Below are 22,027 nucleotides of genomic sequence, written 5' to 3'. Positions count from 1 at the left end.
TTTGACCTCAAATGTACTTTTTAAATTCCATATTATTTACCTTCAGAGTTTATCACATGATAGGAAAAATAAATTGTTGCCCCCTCCTACCGCAAAAGTGTTTTGGGTTTTTTTTTTTTTTTTTTTGTCTTACCCCTTAGTTTGATTCTGGGAATAATTTCAACACAAAATTTTTTGGTTTTTCTTTTAAGGGCTCGTAATGTTTCAGGTAAGTTCCTGTTTTTAAGACTCAAAAAAAAAAAAATATATATATATATATACACATATGTTCCCCAAGTTACAATTTTCTTTGGTCTGTATGAGAATATGGATATTTGTGCTTCCAAGTAAAAGATATTACTTTATTACATAAGGTTCTTAGATAATTGACATGACAGTACCATTCATCAATGGAAATTCCTCCCTTCCACTATACATAGTATTGGCAAAAGCTTGGCCAGCAGATTGTTATGGCTCTCTTGATCCTAAAGAAATATTCCTTAGATTCAATGAAGTAGGCTGGTCCATAAGGAAAATACACAGGTCATTCAAGTTTTGATACTAGAAATAAAGCATATAACACTCAAAAAAAAAATCTTGAGGGCAGGGGCCATGATTCTACAAATTTATCAGAGTCCACAGTGTTGGGCCTACATATAGTAGAAACACAAGAAATACTTGATGAATCACATTTCCATAAGGCAATTCTATTTTCCCATTGCCTAGAAGCACAATTTAAAATGTTGGTGTGGCAGAAGCCCTTGATATCAAGAGAGTTATAAGAATGACTATGCCCTCTGCCATCTTATAAGTACTTCCCTCCTTTTTCCTAGATATTTATAATATTTACTGACAGTACTAGGCATTATTGCATGAACAGAGGCTATCAAATGGCATTCCTTGACTCAGCAACTACTCCATAGTCATGTTGGGCTCTTTGGCTCCTAACTCAATGGTTTTTACCTAAAGAACCAAAGAATGCCCCAAAGGAATAGTCTGAGAATTTCCTCCAATTCAAGATTCATAGTGCCTCATTCTATCAAATATGACCTTGAAATCTGCAAAGTTCACTTATAAGAAACTTTTATATTAAAATATTTCTGAGAATAATTACAGTACATGCTAAAAATCACAGTAGATACTGTGGGTCCTAACATAAATTTTAGCTGAGCATTCTCAAGCTACGCAGCAGCGCTCCTGCCACGGGTTCGGATCCTATATAGGGATGGCCGGTGCACTCACTGGCTGAGTGTGGTGCAGACGACACCAAGCCAAGGGTTGCAATCCCCTTACCGGTCACAAAAAAGACAAAAAAAAAAAAAAGAAAGTACAGATTTTAATTATTTTTTTTACTCCAATGTTAATCGTTTAACAAGCTGACCATTATATATCCAAGAAGTATATATTTTTTGTCTGTCCACTTTTGAATAATCAGTAAATTAGCAGAGTACTTACGTGACTATCCTTCATTGTGGACTAATGGATTATTTAGAAAATGGTTTCCTAATTAGAAAATGCCAACATCAACAATGGCATTTGTTGCATGCAAATAATCATTACTTTCAGCAATCAACTAAATACCATATTAACTACAAGAGACAGCATAAAGGACACTAGAGGATCATTAAACAATATTTATTAAATACTTCCTATACTAAACTAGCCACTAGGGAACCCAATGACCAGGCACAATGTTGGCAACAGGGACAATATTTATATAAAAGATGGTGGGCATGGGCTATGTATTCCACTTCCCTTCCTTGTTCCAAAGGTCAGTGGATGATTTAATAAGAAAATTTTCACCTTTATGAATTTCTTATGTTTGACTTATATTACATAATGGATACTCATTTTGTTTGGGGTTTAGATAAAAGGGATGGGTCATATGACAGATTACCTGAAATAAATATAAACTCTTTCCTCCCTTACCCTCAAAAGCATGTTTATTCTATGGCTGGACTGTGGCTCACTTGGGAGAGTGTGGTGCTGATAACACCAAGGCTGCGGGTTCGGATCCCTATATAGGGATGGCCGGTTAGCTCACTTGGGAGAGTGTGGTGCTGACAACACCAAGTCAGGGGTTAAGATCCCCTTACCAGTCATCTTTAAAAAAAAAAAAAAGAAAAAAAAAGTATGTTTATTCTATGTGTAATTAATTGTAGAGAAAATAAATTATAAGTATGAATCACTTTTATAAAGTTAATTATCATCATTTTATCTTAAGTTTTTATGATATGGCTGCCTGCGTTTGAAGAAGGGTACAGAGATAGTGATGACTGAAAACCGACTGATGTATAACTATTGGTTCCTCTTCTTCCTAAGTACAGAGTTAGAGTGTTCTTTGATGTATGCCTGCTATTTATGGTCTGTTACTATTTCTGAACCTGACTCCTGGGTTCATTGCCTTTGCTCAGAGAGTCACCCAAGAGTTTAAATTACACTTCTGCTAGAGGTTTTAAAGAAGATAGTGATTGCTCCTTTTGGTATAATTAAGGATATGAAACAACTCAAAAATTGTCTATCGTACTCTTTTTAACTGTTACCCATTGTACTGATGTCATATTTACATAAGAAGCACTTCAGCAGCTCAACTCATCTATGGATATATTTAGTCCCTACTTTCACAGGCTTTTTAAAAGAGAAAATCATAATAATACAATATTTTAAACTTGTTAAAATAACATTGACCATAAACATCACAACAGATCCTAAACAAGTTAACTAAAACAGCCTAATAAATTTGCCTGAGTCCAATACCACTTAATTACAACGAACAACCTTTAAGGAAAAATGTTAATCATTTGATTTTTTTCTATATTAATCATTTCATTTTTTATATTGTTCGTTTCTTTTCAATTATTAGTTTTATGTTAGTTGGTTTTACATTAGTAATAACACATTTAAAGCAATATATCATTTTTCTTTAAAATTTTTAATTTTAATCTTAAATTTTAATCCTTTAAAAATAACATTTTTCTTTAAAAACATTAACAAAATCTGTGCAGTGAACTGTCAACATTTTAACCTTTTTAAAAAATGGTCCCCAACTGGCATAGATACAGAACTTAAGGGATCAAAATAAATTAGGACACCAAATCAAAATCCAAACTGGCAAAACACTTGGGCAAAAGAAAGTATCACAAAGCTTCCTGTCTTAGGGGTACGAGTAGATTACGTTACTACGTTTTTATAACAGTCAAAGAAAGAATTAACTTTAAAAAAACAAACAGAAAACTTAGATCACAGTGAAACTTTCTGGATGCCTTCTTCTAGGGCATCACATTATTTCACTTGGAACCCTTCACAGGGTAATTGCACTTGATGGCCTGGGGTGTTAAATATACTCCTTCTCTGCTTTCCTGCCCTATTTGTACTTTTGAACGAAAGTGGAGTCCCTTTCCAAACAAGGCGAGCTTCATAACAAAGCAAGCGAAGAAAACAAACAGGGCACACGGCAACTTCCAACCACTTCCACGTGACAGAAGCACAGCCCTCCACAGACACATCCTTCCCTCACATGAAACATGCTGCTTTAAAAACGTTTCCATTTTCAAGGAATTTCCATCCCCCACCCCGAGTTGGAATTAAAACGGGCGTGGAAAGGGTCCCGGAGCATAACCTGAACCAGAAGTTTCACCTAGATGGCAGTTAAGGTCACCTGCAAGCCCCTGCAACTGAGATGGCGGACTCCAAACGCAGGAAGCCACCAAGGGGCACCCGAAGTCGGGCCAAGTTGAGAGCAGCCAGCACCCAGGCTGTGTGTAAGGGAGCCTTTCGGACCTCTCCCCTCCTCACGCCCCCAGACCCTCCCCACGCCCCCAGACCCACCTCCCTCAGCCTCAAACCTCACGCCCCCAGACCACCTCCCTCAGCCTCAAACCTCACGCCCCCAGACCCACCTCCCTCAGCCTCAAACCTCACGCCCCCAGACCACCTCCCTCAGCCTCAAACCTCACGCCCCCAGACCACCTCCCTCAGCCTCAAACCCTCACGTCCCCAGACCCTCCTCACGTCCCCAGACCCTCCTCACGTCCCCAGACCCTCCTCACGTCCCCAGACCCTCCTCTCCTCTCCTCACGCCCCTAGATCCTCCTCTCCCCTCCTCACGCCCCCAGACCCACCTCCCTCGGCCTCAAACCCTCACGTCCCCAGACCCTCCTCTCCTCACGCCCCTAGATCTTCCTCTCCCCTCCTCACGCCCTCCTCACGCCCCCAGACCCACCTCCCTCGGCCTCAAACCCTCACGTCCCCAGACCCTCCTCTCCTCACGCCCCTGATCTTCCTCTCCCCTCCTCACGCCCCCAGACCCACCTCCCTCGGCCTCAAACCCTCACGGCCTCAGATCCTCCTCTCCGTTCTCCCCCATGCCCCCAAGTTCTCCTCTCCCTCAAACCGCGTCCCGTAGACCCCCTTATTCCCTCTCGCGCTCTAAAACTCGTTCTTTTCCCTTAGCATAGCTCCCCTCAAGATCCCTGAATTCCCGCGCAACCGCGGGATCCTGGCCGCGACACTCACGAGAAGAAAGGATCATCCTCAAAGCTGCTGCCCGGCATCCTGAACATTCTGGCTCCGTCTCGGGCGGCGGCCGACGCTGACAGATCGGAAACGGTGTAACTCGCCGCAGCCTCGACCCGAGCCGGCCTCCCCCGCACCCGCGACCCTTCTCCCAACCGCCAAGGTAGTGCCGCCCTGGAAAGGCGGGGCGTGACGCCGAGCTGCTTTCCTATTGGTCACTGGTCCAGTGACGTCACCAGACGAGGCGGGAACAATGAGCCGCTCCCATGGCAACCGCGGACAACACAGTGGCGGTGAGAAGTTTGGCCTTAGGCCGGCCAGGCAACTTTTCACCGAGCCTCTTGAGGTAGAGATAGCTTGTGCTCTGGGCTACAGAAACCGAAACATTAGACCACTCTGTGACCTTGGGCAAATCGCCTTCGGCCTCGAACCCCAAATCTCTTTTTGGGAAAATGGAGATGTGTCAAGATTTGGAATAGGTGACGTCTAAAGTCCCATTCAGAGGCCACATTTTTGATCCATAGGAACGAGTGCTGTATCCGAAACATACTCTGGTAGTTGGTCAAAAGCTGTGCACAAGTAAGGAGAAAAAATGTGAAAAAGTTTTTGAGTGCAGTTAGCAAATAATGTACTCAGTTCTTGAAGGAAATGGGATGAAGCCTATTAGATTTCAACAAACATTTTCCTTTTGTGAATTTAAAACTCAAAGCGGTATTTCCCAAAGTGGGAAACGCTTAAATGATACGTAGACATGACATTGAAAAAAAATAAATAAATGAGAAAGTTGCTCTCTTCAGTTCTCTTTCCATGTCTCTATTCAAGGATCAAGTCTCGCTTTGAGCTCTTTAACACCTCTCCAGCATTTCTTAACCTAACAGCAGGATTCAGGCAAGAGGCCTGCAGCAAGCAGCCATATCCAACTAAAATTTTATTACTATGTATTTTGGTTTTCATATTTTTAAGGGAGTCGTCTATTTATGGCAAGAAAACTGTTTTAAATTTAAAGCAGTGCTATATACATTAATAGCTAGACTTTAAAATTTTAAATGAAAAAGTGAGTTGACTTAAAGAAATAGTACACGTGGCATTTGGATGTGGTGGGTGAGGGGGAATATTATTAACATTAGTACTCAAATTACCGAGCATTTGAAAACACTATGGTGGGGCCTTCCAGGAGCCTAGAGACAGGTGGAGAAGGAGATGAGAAAGAGAGGAGATTAAAGGAGAAGAATGATAGGGTGTAAGAAGAGAGAAAATGCATCTTAGCATGTCCACCTCAATTTAGTGGGCTCCCCAGCCTCTTTAGGGGGCTGTCCTGTGGAGATGGAGGGGCATCTATGGCTCATCAAGGCCCCCCAGGATCAGGCCAGAGAGATGGCACTCTGCCAGAGTGAAGAAGCATGCAAGCCTGATTTGGAGGTGGCAGGAGTACTCAAGGGTTATTTTGGGAGCCGGAAATTTAATCCTTTGGATGTTTTACCCCCCACCTTTAGCCAAGTTCCCTGGCAGCCTCCTTTCCCTGAGTGGCATGAGGAAGGGCAGACTTCCCAGCTCAAGATAAGATGGCACAGCCCTGGCAGGGAATGGGATATTTTCTTTTCCTCTGGCTTTGGAATGAAGCTCAGAGAGCATATGTATATTAGGGAATTTCTAAATTAATTTCAAGGCAAAAAATTGCTTTATAAGACTTGAAATTATTTTGTCTTTAAAATAATATAAGCACCAGAAGTTAAGGAGGCAACTCCTTAAAAAACAAAATAAAGCAAAACTTGAAATGGAGTGAATTATATGATAAATGATAGTATTAACATAATTGTGAATTAAAGCCAAATAACTTGTGAGAAATTTTTTTCCTCTTGTTCCCAGGGGAATTTTCCTTAGACTCATATTGTTAAAACATGAAACCTTATTTGAGACACAAGTTAGTCTGGTAGTTAACTGGAATTTCTGACATTAGTTTGCCTAATGGTAAATGGCAAAAGGTAAATGCTTAAAAAAAAAAAAAAAAAAGAGGAGAGTTAGAGTTGAAGAGGGACCTTGACATCAGTTTAAGGGTGGGAAATAAAAGAAGGGGTGGTTTGGGGAGAGGACGAGTAGCAGAGCAGGGAAGCAATTGAGATGCAGAGCAGGAAAGGGTCCTGGACTGGGCTGTAAATATAATCAAAATAGGTAATATTTATTGGATGTGTTCTGGGCACTTCATGAGCATTACCTCATTGAATTCTCACAACAGTTTTATGGAGAAGAGATGGTTTTAATCCCCATGTATAGGTGATGCAACGGAGACACAGAGAAGCTATTAAATTGCCAAGGTTCACATAGCTTCTAATTGAACTGGGCGGGGTGCCTGAAGCTTTCCTACATGATTGCTGGTTGCATCGTATGTGGGTGATGGGTCACACTTATAGATGCAGGATGGAAGCAGGTAATCATTGGTCAAAATCATGCTGACAAACTAAATGAACTCAGACTAAGAGATAGAAAATTCAGTGGGAACATATTCAAATCAAGTCAGTTTAATTTGACAAATATTTATTGCGTGCCTACCCGGTGTTGGTCACCAATCTACACTCTCAGGCATCAGTGAACAAAACAGACAAAAATCTGTTCCCTCCTGGAGTTTATGTTCTCGTGAGGACACTGCAACTAAATGACACAGAAAGTAGTATATTAGAAGGAGATATGCAATTATGAATGAGGAATACCGTGTAGGCCTCACTGAGGGGGTGAGTCTGAGCAAAGACGTACAGGAAGAGAGTGGACATCTAGCGGAAGAGCACTCAGGCCACTGCAGAGGTAGCGTGTGCCTGGGGCATATAATGTACTGTTCTAGTCATCAGCCTTGACACTCACCTTCAGAGAAAGGATTGAGATGAGCCAAGTTAGGTGAAAATGACCTATTATGATAATAGTTCTCACTTATACTTCTTATGTTCCAAGCATTGCACCACGTGCTTTTTTTTAAAAAAAAAAAAGATGACTGGTAAGGGGATCTTAACCCTTGGCTTGGTGTTGTCAGCACCACACTCAGCCACTGAGCGAACGGGCCATCCCTATATAGGATCTGAACCCATCCAGCGCCGCACTCTCCCCAGTGAGCCACGGGCCGGCCCGCACTAAGTGCTTTACCTACATTTTCTCATACAAGGGGTCTTCAAAAATACATGGAAAGATTCGTATTATCTTGTGTATGTAAAACTACCTGCCACACACATGTGCTCAGTAAGTGGTTCATTTACTCTTTTTACAGAAAGGCAAAGTAAGATGGTGGTGAGAATACGAGGGTACTTCAAAAAGTTTGCAGAACATAGTACTAAGAGAAAATACGAATCTTTCCATGTACTTTTTGAAGACCCCTTGTATGATTTCTAACCATATTAAGCTTATGTTTCATTTGGAAGGACACTGACCAAGTCAAGGACATCCAGAGAAATGCGTGAAACCCGAGCCAACTCTACGACTCTTAAAAATACCAAGGGTTCTAAACGACAATGAGTTCATGTTTCTTTCATCCATTAATTCCTCACATATTTATTACGGAGCTAGTATATCTGAGGAACTATTCCAGGCATTTGAAGATAGAAAACTCCCTGTCCTCTAGGAGCTTATGTTGTAGCAGACAGCTCTTTCACCAGCTGATTCTACAAATACTGTCGTTACAACACCTTAGAATTTTCAAAATGTTTCTGAAGACATTATCTCAAGTGCTCAAGAGGAAATAAACAGGCTCTTGAGTACTGGAATTTTCACTTAATTATATCTCTCCGGAGCCACGGGCCATTATAAACACCTTTACCACAGTTGATTTCAAGGTGTCTAATGTTTCATTGTTCTGATCCCTTTGTCGTAAATAGTGCACAGAGGTATTCTGGGAGTGAGATGCCACAGCAAACTCACAAGGGGTCATGGGACAAATTTTGAGGGAAACACAGAGAAACTTAACATCTGTTGGACATTGCACAACATACTAGCTTGGGGTAGTTCACATATTTCAATATAAGATTGCACTACATTGCTTTAGATGATGTCACATCATTGGAAAGCTAGATTTTTGAAAGTCGCTTCAATGGAAAGGAAGTACCTCAAAACTTGACATGGAACAGGAAACGCTGGTGGCAGCATGCAATTTGGATCCCAGGTTTGAGAAGTTGTGCTGTACTAGCCTGGCACACATTCATCAGTAAGTGTGATTATTTAAGAATGATATGAAAATTTGTTTCTTTCAATCTATATGCATTTTTTTTTAAGTTACTGAGTTTTTGAGACAGAAATACTTAAGTTGTTTGGACCTTACTATGTGATAAACAGATCTATTCAGTATTTCTTTAGATCTACAGGGTAAAGTAAAAAAATGACCGAGGCATTAAGGGCTTATGAACTAAGATAGTTTGGGGACCTCTGTCTTAACCCCATGATCTTTCTTTTTTTCAAAAATTTTAAAAACTGGAAGTTATATCATGCATTTATTTTCTCTAAAACATAGGATTTTTTTTTCTTTTTAGTGTTTATCTTACTTTTAGTGTTTATTTTCTTTTCAGCCACCTGTCTTACCAGTCCTCTAACAGGTTTGCTTTACACACTTTTGAAAGATGGGGATATGGTGCATAGCGATTAAGTGATTCATCTAATGAAAGCATAGGTCCCAAGGTCTTCACACTCCCTGCCAGGGCAGCCTCTAGTCCATATGGCATCTTTGCTCGCATTAGGAAAAGGTGCCTCTCTCAAGAGATTTCTATTAATGGGAAAACTTGGCTTAATAAACATATGAGTCTACAATGTGTACGATATGACTGGTGCTCCCTTGGGTGTTGTACCCTCATTCATGGGAGGCCGACTCCTAGTCCTGAATTCTTTCCATGAGACAGGAGTTAATGAGTGCCAACCTCCATCCACAAACTCACGTGCAAGAAAAGTAATTCTATTTTTCTGCAACTGAATTTATATTCTGGGCTCCTATTCCAATGGGAGTGACCTCCTTCTCCCTCCCAGAGAGACAATGACAAGGTGTAGTTGGTTGCCATCCATGCTGCATCCCTGAAGGCAACTGTATCCCCCTCACTGGGTAAGTCCAAGGACACTGAACATCTCAGACTGTGTGTGGTACAGTCTGGCACAATGAAAAACTGTCTTGCCTCAAATGCCCATAACGTATCTCTTCCTTTGAGAAACACACTCTTCAGAACACATTTTTCCTCCAGTAAAGTAAAAAGTCAAAGAAAATGTGATTTCACAAATATGATTTTTTAAATACTAAATTATTCTTTTTGGTGCCTGCTATTGCAGGTGAGGTCCAGGAGAGGACAAAACTATGAACGAGCAGCAGACTTTTACAGTCCTATTTACTTTTACATCTTGTTTTCTCTGAGGACATGTATACTCATTGCTGAGAATTTATCTTGCAGCAATTACAACTGAGTGATTTTTATTTTGAAAAACATCAAGTAAATATCTCTCTCTGGGAGGTTAGTATCAAGAGGTGTGCATTTGTGGAAAGATGCTATCGGCAGGCTCATGGGCAGAAGCTGAGGCTGCAGGCCCTGGAGATGGGTCCTAGCACTCACGTGGTAGACAGGAAGTTCCTAGGAGAGAAGCAGAGGAGTGTTCTGTTCCAGTAGTGAGTGGCCAGAGAGGTTGAGGATGCTAGGAAAAGCTGGAGAGGAAGTCAGGACCTGCTGTAGGGTCAGGGCTGAGCCAAAGATTATACTGTTCTTAATAAATATAGACAAAAGTTTTGGCTTTTCCCACATTTCTTTGAGGTAAATCTTTCAGGCTTGGACACTTAGGAGCACGTGTCATAATCTTTTAAAAAAATGATTTAGATAAGTGTTCACTTTCATTGGGTAATAGTTTCCATTAAAAAAAAAATCTACCAAGAGTTTTACAAACTTTATCCCAACTAATTTTCTCAATAATCCTATGAAGGAGGCATCATTTCCATTTTGCAGATGAGAACACAGAGATACAGAGAAGTGAGGTAATTTCTAGCTGACATGGTCCAGCCAGAAGTGTCCTCCAGCAGGTGATTGGTAGAATAGGGGTTCTGATCCATATCTCACCATGTCAAAGGTCATTTTCTTCTCACTGCACCCATAGCCAGCTCCCATGATCATGAAAAAGAACTTGATGGTGTGGAATTACATAAACGTGAAGCTGTCAAGACTGTCCAAACTTTGGCAGATTGTTCAGTGTAAGTACACAAAGAGGTTTTTGAATTTTTGTGAAAAACAGTCACCACAATGAAAATATTATTCAATGAATAAAACAAAGGCTATTACTCCAAAGACAAGGAATTTGAATGGCAACGCAAAACATGAATATGTTATACTAATTTTTTTTTAGTGACAAAGCTCAAACTTCCCACAGAGCCCATGATGGAGCCATGTGTAGTTGATGCATCAAAGTCTAAAGCCTGATTAATTTTTGAAATTTACTTTTAATTGAGGTATAATTTAAACATGGTAAAGTCTTCTACTTTTAAGTGCAAGTGTAAACATACATAAAAACTACCCAGTTGAAGATATGAAGCATTTCCAATATCACAGAAAATCCCCTCATGTTGTTTCTCAGTCTACATCCCTCAAGGGTAACCAAGCAGTTTTCAGAATTTATAGCTTTCACTTAATATAATGTCTTCAAAATTCATCCATAGTGTTGTATGTGCAGTAGTTTATTCTTTTTCATTGCTGTGTAGTATTCTAGAGTATGAATTTACAAGTAATTTACCCATCTACTGTTGAAGGATTTTTGGTTGTTCCTTTTTTTATTTGTTTTTAAAAATAAGGTTGCTATGACCATGCTTGTGCATTTCTTGATCAGTCTTAAAAATCAACTTAATGTTCAGCTATTCTTGAATCTTTATTGTCATAGAGATTCTGAACTCTTCTACAGACATAATTTCATAAGAAGGATTTTGCTATTCAATCAACACTTTGATATTTGCTACTGCCTTTTGTGTAGAGAAGAAACACTTTGTTGCTTCTTTTAAAAAATGAAAAACTTTAGAATTACGGAGGCTAAAACAAAGTTGAATAGTAGAAAGCATTCTTCAGAAAACACAGTTGAGGTCATCTGTTTTCAGGAACGGTTTAATGTGGCTGTCTAAAGCATTATTTTAAAAGTTATTTTTAAATCCTTGATAAGATTTGGAGAGAGTTCAAGCTGTGGGTGAATGTCTCACTGCCAAGGCGATCAATTGAAGTCTGTCCAGGGGACAAGAGAATTATTTTGGAAAATATTAAAGACCTGGCATGCCTTCATCCCTTTATCATATGCTTAGATGCCTTTACTGTTTGAAATGGTAGGAATAATTTGTCTCTGTCTTGGAAAAACTGTTTTTAATTTCAAGAAGCTGAAAAGGACACAATAGTCATCACCAGGCCGTGTACGTTTTAATGCTGTTCATGGTATACATTTTGGGGTAACAAGATAAAGGTAAGAAGGAATGGCTGCAAGCTATGCCTGGTTGCCTCCCAATTCATATCTCCCTCAGACTCAGAAACAACCCCTTTGGGACACAGCCTCCCACTACTGCTGAGAGAAAGCCAGGTGGCCAGGCCTGAGGTTGTTGGTGGGCAGGAGAATGCTGTGGTCTGCTGTGTCTTCTTAATGATAAAAGCTAACACCTACTATGTGCTGGGTGCATTGATTCACAACAATTCCGTTACCATTTTACAGAAGTAAACATTAGGCTTTGGAGAGTTAAATAATTTGCCTAAGGCCGTACTGCTAGAAAACAGCAGAGTTGGGATTGGAACCGAGGCTGACTGTAGAATCTGGGCTCCTAACCAGTGTCCTGGGGGTAACCTCCGCGGGCCGCGCCGCCTACCACATAGATCAGCTGTCTCCTTTACCTCCAGTTGAGCGCAGGGCTTTACCTAGAGCCGGAGTCAAAAACGCAAACGCCAATAGGGACAAGGCGAGTAATCAAAGTAAGGGAAATGCTAGATAAGATGATAACGAGAATAAAAATTAATAATAATCAAAATAACAACATAGAAACATTTTATTGAGTTTCTCCTGTGTGCCTGGCACTGCTCTAAGTGCTTCACAAATTGTAACTATAATCCCCCAATCTAATGAGATAAACGCTATTGTTACGCCCATCTTACATTAGAGGAAGTGACGATCGGAGAAGAGAAACCACTTGCTCAAGGCCACACGCCGGCCAGAGAGCCCCGTTCTCATCAGGTGCGGCAAGCCCCGGACCACCCCGGGAGAGGTGACGCTCGGCACGGCAGGGGCTTGCCTCCAGCAGAGGGAGCACTGCCACTTGGCTCCGGATGACTGCCCTGCAGAAATTCATGCCCACTGGTAAAATGGAATTGTATATGAAATCTCCTAATTTTTTAAAGTTAGCGATTAATGAAAAACAAAATACCTGGAGCAAGCCAAACAAAACAAGCCTGTAGCTGAATCTGGCCCGCGGGCTGTGATCTGGCTACTGACAGCGTGAAAGAAACACATGAAGCCAGCAGCGGCCACACCCGGCCTTCAGAATGTAGCCCCAAACGGTGTTCAGGGCCGCTTTCTTGTTGCGAGACCAAGCAGCGCCCTGACTCCCAGCAGCAGGCCTTTGTGAGTGGACACTGGTCACCAACCACATCGCCCAAAGTTCATATTTTAAAATTTCAGAGCCATGAGGCAGTAGTTTCATTTCTGCATGATATTTAGATAACAAACGAATTTTTCATCTGGGCTGCAAATGTTTAGCACGAGTTTATCAGGTTCTGGGTATAACATTACCTTTCTAATCCTCTTTAGTCAGTCTTAAAGTGGATTGAAGTCATCTTGGCTCCTGCTCTAAAATGCTTGCCTTTTAATTTTTTATTTATTGAACACTATCCTCCCCGTCCAGCTTTGGCAAAATTAGACTGTAAAAATGCATGTCATACAATATCAAAAGCCCATATATCCATATAAAAACAATCTGTTAAACTGTCATTGGCTGCTTCCAAGATTTTTTTCTCTTAATATTTTCTCTTAATTTTGTCTCTTAATATTGTTACTTGTTTTGTCTCTGGCCAGCAAGTCTAGTAGAGTCATAGGTGTTAGACAAATAGCTTACCAGGCAACATTTTTAGGAAATTATTTCTTTTACCTTATTTTTTCCCCTTCAAACCTTTATATTTATACTGAGTATGTACTCCAGGTTCTTATGGGAAAAATGTTTAAGCATTTTATTAGTTTCTTGGGGCTGCCGTAGCAGAGTACCACAACCTGGGTGGCTTAAAGCAACAAAAATTTATTCTCTCACAGTTCTGAAGGTTAAAAGTCTGAAATCAAGCTGCTGCCGGACGTGCTCCCTCTGAAGGCTCGAGCAAAGAATCCTTCCTCGCCCCTTCCTAGCTTCTGGTGGTTGCCGACAACCCTCAGTGTTCCTTGGCTTGTCCCTACATCACTCCAATCTCGGCCTCTGTCGTCACATGGCTTTCTCCCCTGTGTGTGTCTGAATCCAAATCTTCCTCTCCTTTTAAGGACACCAGTCACTGGAATCCAGTGTGACCTCATCTTAACTTGATGACATTTTCAAAAACCTTATTTGCAAAAATGTCACATTCACAGGTTATATGTGGACATGCACTTGGGGGGGAGGGGAGGGCACTATTTAGCCCAGTACATGTATCTATTAATAACTTATACAAAAATAATCAGAAAAGGCATAAAACAAAATTCTCAGAGTTAATCACTGTATAAGACTTGAAATATGACCTAACCAGCAACTGGCAAACTTGATAGTACATGACTTTACAGAACTTTACAGTATCCATGTTGGATATTAACCTTTTAACCTTGATCGCTTCTAATTTCTTACATTTTTCTGCTCTCATTCTCTCCTTTTTCCCATTTTCTCCATTGAATTATTGAAATTTCTCTTTTATCTGATCATATTCTATGAATTTTGATGCAACACCTGATACTTTTCTAGAACAAAGATTGGTAGGAATAAGTAAAATAATATAATAACCACGGTTAATTTGATGGTACAGTTGAGATATTGGCTTCCTTTTGAGAACAAACTCATTATGAGATGCTTGCTAACGTGATAAAGTGCAAGAGCAGGTCTCAGAATGATGTCTTCTAATTGCCCAGACTTTTTACATTAGGTATCTGCATGAGTTATAACTCTTTTGTGAAGATAAAAAGCCTTCTGCAAGAAATTGCTCCCGTGCTGTAAGGGCTGTCAGACTGGAGGGCATCTCAAATGAGATTAATGATGTCTGCCTTAATATAAGAAGATTTAGCATAACCAAGATTATGGATTCTGCAGAAACCTGCCAGCACTCATTTATTTTGAATAAATATTATTTTTAATTAAAGTCCTAAGGTAGGTTATTCCTGAAATAATGAGATCTACAGTGATTTCCTTTGGGAATTAATTTTCTTTCTTAATTCTCAGTCATTTTGATGATTGTGGCTCAGTCAGTCCTACTCATGACAGTCAGCTTTGTAGAACATGCTGATTTCTAGCTAAAGGCACTAAATAACCCTATATTTGTTTTTACATGCACTCTCATTTCCTAATTATATTTATTATTTAACCCAAACACTCTTATAGGTATGTCTGTCCCTAACTATATATGGCGAGTCTGCATAAAATAAATCACTCACAAGAGAATAAAGCTTCCTTCTGATAAGCCAAAAATGACAGGGAACATAAAATCAGAAAAGCATAATATGGATGTTTTTAACTATTTAAAAAATATTTGTTTTCCTTTGCTAGGCATTGTGCTGTTTTACACACATAAACTCTAATTCACACAGGAACTCTGCATGGTAGAGATTACTATCCTGTTTACTAGATTGTGAAAGGGAGCTAAGGAGGTTGCTTGCCACAATTGAGGTTTAACTCTACAGCTCATTTTCATAGCACCACGCTATGAAGCCTCTCTGCTGATGGTAGCAGTCACTCAGTTTTAAGTAGACCTTCATATAAACATCAGTATTTATGAGTGTGTGGTTCAACCAGATTTTCAGTGACAAAATAGAGTTGGTGTTTTGGTTAGTATGGCTATGTCACAAACCACTCCCTAAACATTGTGGTATAAAACAACCATTTTATTATGCTCACAGATTCTGTGTGTAAGGAATCTAGACAGGGAGATGTTACACTTCCCTCTGTGTAATGGAGACAAAAAAAGGATTACTCAAAGCACCATGCATGCCACAAGAGGCCTGAAGTGACTGCACTTCAGCAACTCCTCTTTTCGAAGGAGAAAGCTGAATGTGACAGATTCAAAGTTAGCTTCTCTCTTTTATTTTAAAGACAAGGAAGTTTCACAAAAAAAATCAGTTGATTCAATCATCAAAGAAAGAGATAAAAACAAAGGCAGTGTAAAACTAGTAACAGCAGTAAAATTAACAATGTGACATTCCAGAATGCAATTTGTAAAAAACTAAGTTGATCCACCAACAAACAGCTTGTCCTTAGCAAACATTTTCTTTCCCTATGGTATGGCAATTTCCTCAGCATATTTAGACAACTATCAAGCAGCTTCCTCAACATATCTTAACAACAATCAGTAGGTTAAGCTGCACCAAGGACATCTGCCCTCAGAGCCAGCAATTTTGCTGTGTTACAATTCTTTATCTACAACAGAGACTTTAGCCCGGAAAAGTTTCCTGTCTTTCGCAAGCTTAACATTTCTGTGTGTAATTCTAAAAAGTTAGGTCCTGTGAAATACATTTGTTTTATTAATGTTAGTACTCTCCACAGGGAGATGAAGATGGCTTATCTCTAGGGCCTCAGCTGGGAAGACTCTATGGCTGGAGGAGTCTTCACTCATATGTCTGGTGGTTGATGCTGGTTGTTGGCTAGAAACTCAGTTGGGACTGTTAGCTAGAACACCAACATGCAGATTCTCATTAGTGACTGGGTTTTCTCACAACATGGCAGCCCCAAAGTAGTTGATCACTTTATAAGACATCTCAGGGCTTCAGGGGTGAGCATCCTAAGAGAAGTAAGCATAAATCTTTCCTAAACTAGTCTTGGAAGTTATGCTGTGCCACTTCTGTTGCATTCTATTGGTTACAAGCCCAGTCACTGAGATTGACCCAGATTGAAGTAAGGGCACATAGATCCCCCACCTCTTGATGGAAGAAGTGTTGAAGAATTTGCAGATGTGTTTTAAAGCCATCACAAAGGGTAACAAATACTCTACTACATATTGTTACCTGTGGCTTAACGTTGGAGTTGCTGATCCATTTTGTTCCCAAAAATATAAGCAAGGGGATGCTCCAGGCAAACGAACTTCTATTACTAGCTGGGGCTTCTGCCTCTAATTGCTAGCTGGTCTGCTACCTTGATAAACTGGCCAGGAAAGAGTGGAAGCATTGGCAGAACCTTTTCTCCTAAGGACAGAGAGGCAGACTTTGCCTCTCATTTTCTTTTTTTTTGTCATTTTTTTTTTTTTTTTTTTTCGTGACCGGCACTCAGCCAGTGAGTGCACCGGTCATTCCTATATAGGATCCGAACCCGCGGCGGGAGCGTCACTGGGCTCCCAGCGCAGCTGCCTCTCATTTTCTGTAGATGGTTTTTCTTGGCTTTTCAAGACCAAGCATAGGGTAAAAAAAATTCAAACTTATTGGTTCACTCACATAAGATCATAACCTGGTTAATCCAATCCTTAGTAAATTAAAATATTTATTGACAGAAAGACCCTGCTAGTAGAGACAGAAACCACAGATCAAAGATTGGTTGGTAAATGTAGAATTAAAATAGAATTGAGCAAAGATGAGTGAAAAGCTCTTTTTATCTTCCTTTAAAGGAAGAAAAGCTTAGTTGAGTAAAGACATGGAAACTACTTAAATTGTCAAGGAGGTAATCAGGCACCAGAGTTAAACGGATGATCTGGTGCCTCCTTTCCCCTGTACCCTCACCCCAAGAGATCACACCATCATGTCAGAAAGTTGAGCTGAAACATTCATGCCAGATTTCTCTAAATGGAATACATTCGGCTTTAGAGACTACTCTTAACTGACCAGTTAGTATTGACCCAGAATAGAGAACTGAGGATAAATGATTAGGAATTCTCCAGGTTTAAATGTCACTCACTCGCTTCATGATTGAAATGTTTGTACAGAAAGCTATTGCTGTTACTACTTAATATAACTTCATGAAAAGGGTGTTTGTCTAGTAGCCTTTGAAAAACTGGCAAAGGGATTATGCCACCAGGCAGTATTCCATGAAATTGTTTTCTGAGTTAATGGAAATACAAATGGGTAGATGTGCTATGTAGCTAGGTTCTTTTTCAATATTTTTCTATATTTTTTAAGGAAATATTTTCTTATGATTCATAATTATCAGTATATTTTCTACTATGGATGAACCAATCGAAATACTACATTTCCCAATCTCCTTTACAAGAGAACAGTCAGTTGAATAAGTTCCAACTGATGAGATATACATTTATGTCTCCTGTAATTTTAACTTTTGAATCTCCTCAGAAGAGAGAGAGTGCGTGCTTCATGCTGCCTGGAATGTGGCCATGTGGAATGTGGGCCTGATGGCCAGAGCTTTAGCAGCTATCTTGAGACACATGGTAGAAGCTATCTACTGGGTACCATGAAACCAGAGCCCCAATCTTTGATGTCTGAAGCCTACCTTTAAATGTCATTCACTTGAGAGATAAAATGTTTTTCTTATTTAAGCCACTATTTGTTTTTGCTGTTGTGTTGTTTATAAAACCCAAACCAATTGATATACTTAATTAATCCTAAATGATACACTGATCTTGGAGATAATTTTATCAGCTTTCATCCCAGTAGGAAACAGATGACACACTAAAAAGAGTTTAATGAAGTCAGTGTATACAGAGATGTGGGCAGAGTTAAGTGAACCAATCAGGGAGTAGTAGCTACAGGTAACTGTTTCAGCTGTACATCTAAAGGTGCAAGAGGAGGGAGCTGTATCCTGGAGAGAGGAGCTGGCTTACAAGAGTTTTGGCCTTAGGGCAGCAACCACACTGAAACATGGCCCAGCAGAGGTAGATACCCAATTCTCTCTCCTCCTTCTCTTTGATTTCCTGCTAGTGCCTCCTACTGGCCAAATGCAACCCAAAGCCAGAGAGCAAGGGCAACTGGGTGTTGCAGTCTGCAATGGTCAGCCTCCTAGGACACTGCAGGGAAAAAAAAAGAGTGAAGAATGATTCTGAAGGGATGATGGAGAGTACTAGCATACATACAATTTGTCCTAATTGCAAACTGACTTTTTAGTTCTTAAGTGGTTTGAAGAAGAGACTGATATATAGATGGTACCGACCTGAGATGGTTTGACTAATGATTTTCTGACTTTCCTTTCCCTTTGTGTTTTTTTAGCATTTTTAAATGAAAAAAAAAAAAAAACTAAAACAAACAAAACATCCAAATCACAAAAATGTGGAAGATATCACTTAAGAAAAAGCTTAATTCAGGATATGATTTTCATTTTGTATATCCTTTTATCAGGATGTTTCCTTTATCTATACAAGGCTAGCAAATGAGCAAATTTAATAAATTATATGTGGCCATTTGCTAGCTGGAATATTTAAATTACATAATTTATAGAAAAAATATGTAAATGAATATTGAGAACATTTTGAAGTACCTAGCAGAAACATAATTAGTTTAGTAAAATGGTGGCCATCATATTTGATTTACAATTCCATTATTTGAACTGGAATCCAATATTTAAATCCTCATCGACATTTAAACATTAGATTGTCTTTTTGTTTTTTTAATCTCCCAAAGTAAAGATACAGTTCAAATCTATGCTGCCTTTGTTAGTAAAGGGACAGTGATTCCTGCCACAGATTAAGGCAATTCCAAAATAGGTTTTTCAGAAAATAAGAAAAAAAAATTTTTTTTATCACTCTTAAAAGTTAGAAATTAGTTGAACAATATCTATTGAAATTATGTGGCACAGTTATTATAACAAGATAAAAATACTTAGAAATTGGAACTTCAAGTTAAAGACTCCAAATAGAAACTCTCTGGTATTTTTTAGGCTGTGGTGAACGATAACCTATTTACCAGTCACTTCTCACTGTCCCTATTGTTAATTATAAGAAAGGTGTGTTAAAAGTCTCTGAGCACCTTTGCTGAAAATGACCTTTGAAACACGAGTATGGGTGTAGGAGAACAAGTGTTAACTGGAAAATGAGTTTCTCCTTGAAGGTTTGAGTGTTTTTGATGGAGCAGCTGTTAAGTACCACTGGGCTTGGATGACTATCTGTACTCTGGGGTAGGTGTATCATATCTTTCCTTTATAAAACATTTCAAACATGGAGGAATGTGTATTTATCAGAGACTATAATTTTGGATGACCTTCCATTTTCATCTCATGTAATTTAGATTGCAGCTGATTCAAATACATAGCATTTTGAAAAAACTACTTATTCAAACTATTAATCAATTAGTTATCCTATGAAATCTTCTCCAGAACAACTGCACTTATTATAGCAGAAACAGGAAAGAGGAAAACTATAATATGGCTAAGAAGATATAGAATTTGTTTTAAAAATCTACTCAATCTTTAATATAGTCATTTAATCCATTCTGCTGGTATTTGGAAAACATTTATTTCTCAATTATTTATGTTTTTCAATTCCATTTTAAGTTTATAACAATTTTTTTGGAACATGTACAGGGTAGATAGATTGTAGCTATGGCTTTTACTGAAGGCATGGGATTTTAGTGGTTCATTTTAAAAAAGATTGTGAAGGGAGTCTGCACTATACTATGGTTTTTACACTGTGGGATTTAAGCCCGAGTACCATGTTACAAGGTGCTAAGAGAGGGTCAGCTCAGTTCATCACTCTGAGAATTGCAGCAGGATCATTTTGCCATTCCTTCTCAAGACCTAAAAATAAAACAGTACACTGTTGAGTTTAAAGTGTTGTCTTACTACATTGGTAGCCTTTATTTCTTGAAAATTGACCTACACCTTTGGAAGGAAAGCAATCACAGGAGCCAGAAGGTGGACCCTGAATGACCACATCCATATCACTTGAAATATTTACATGGTAGAAAAATTAGACCAGAAAGAAAGTTGGGGCAAGTGCACGACTAATAAGATCTTCGTTTAAACTCTGTCCCCTGTGTTGCGTGTCCCCGAGGCAATAGGGAAGGCACCACATACTCTTTGCTTCCCCATGAAATCCAAAGGCCTCTGTCAGCTCAGAGACCTTTAGAGAGATAAATCAGAGAAACCAAACTAATTTGGTTATGAAATTCATTCATTTATTTTTTCACTGGCTCCAAATAGCTTGAATAATTTAAATAACAAGACTGCTAAATAGATTTCCCACTTGAGATGGGCAAATTAATTCTTCCCTCATTAAAAAATATTTATTGAGAACTTTTCTGTGTCAGGCATTGGGCCAGATTCTGGAGATACAGTGGTAGCAAAAACAACTTAGAACTCTATTATGACAGGGCATTTTCTTTGATTTAGGAAAAAAAGCCCCACCAAATACACCAAATAGAGCTGAATATATTGATCAGCGTCCATCCCTATGATAAAAGGTTGAGATGATTACAGAATTTAAAAGGTGTTCTTCCCCCCCCCCTTTTTATTCCTGCTTTGCTGTAAAGACTCAAATGTTTTCTTATCAGAAGGCCTGACTTTTCCATTATTCCATAAAGGAATTCCATAGAGTAAGACTTATAGGATGACATTTAAAAATTGTCTAAATAATCCAAGCACTGTATCAATTGTGTAATGGCCAAGATCTGGTTTAAAATCTCTTTTGTAATAATGCTCACAAGGAATGTCAGGGTAGGGAAAGGAGGAAAGGAAGGAGTAACATGAGTACAAGCATTCCAGATCAACTCATCTACGGCTTAGTGACCAACAAATCTCCTATGTCTTGTGTCATTTCCAGTTTTTGTTACTGTCTTATTTGGTCACTTAAAAAATTTTTACTTGATGCCAAAACCAAAGGTAAATTTGGGGAGGGACCTAACCACAGGCAAATGAATTGCATCTTTTAGCTCCAAAATGATGTTTTCTCTAACAGCAGAGTGGAAAAACAGAGTATCAGGGAACACACAGTGGTCCATACGACTGTGCAAGCCCTCATTGGCAGATGCAATTCTTTCTTAGAGGCACTGAAGATCTCTTTGCAGCTATCATTGCAGAACCTCACGTTTTCTTGGCTGAAAAGCAGCAGTAATGCAAGATTATTTGATGCTAGTGGCCAAATAAAGACATATTAAGCTGATTCTCCACTAGAAGGAAGAAATGGTCACAGATAGTCAGAGGGTGACCAGGAACCTAGATGTTTGCTTGGATTTTTGATAAGACTGAGAAGCAGGGCTATTTGGGTCTTTCATGAGAGGGACTCTTTCCTTAGGTTAGAATTGCAGCAGGTCTCTACCTTCTAAAATCACAATCAGGAAGATGCAAATTGGTGACCGTGAGCTCCTGTGGATCCAGCTTTCTTATCTTTTGAGTCTCACTTCAGTGTGATCTCTTCCACAAAGTTTTCCTTAATTTTTTAACTCACAGTAATTTCTCTCTTTGCATCCAAGTCCTCTCCTCTGCCACCAAGTACTA

General features: G+C 39.4%; 1 protein-coding gene across 4 annotated transcripts in view; it reads right to left on the bottom strand.

Moving 5' to 3' along the window:
- Positions 1 to 4,699, bottom strand: part of MLF1 (myeloid leukemia factor 1) — a 33,200-nt gene extending 28,501 nt beyond the window's left edge. The window contains exon 1 of one of the 4 annotated variants that reach the window (XM_063098334.1): positions 4,495 to 4,699. In XM_063098334.1, the coding sequence (XP_062954404.1) occupies positions 4,495 to 4,541 (47 nt within the window). In that variant the 5' untranslated portion in view covers positions 4,542 to 4,699. The remainder of the gene's footprint in view (positions 1 to 4,494) is intronic. The other 3 variants (XM_063098340.1, XM_063098325.1, XM_063098330.1) reach the window with 3 other exon arrangements.
- Between the last annotated feature and the right edge of the window lie 17,328 nt (positions 4,700 to 22,027).

Source organism: Cynocephalus volans, chromosome 1, assembly GCF_027409185.1.
Source record: "Cynocephalus volans isolate mCynVol1 chromosome 1, mCynVol1.pri, whole genome shotgun sequence".
In the NCBI taxonomy this organism is placed as follows: domain Eukaryota; kingdom Metazoa; phylum Chordata; class Mammalia; order Dermoptera; family Cynocephalidae; genus Cynocephalus; species Cynocephalus volans.
Note: the sequence above shows the minus strand (reverse complement) of the source record. Positions and strands in the feature narration are given on the sequence as shown.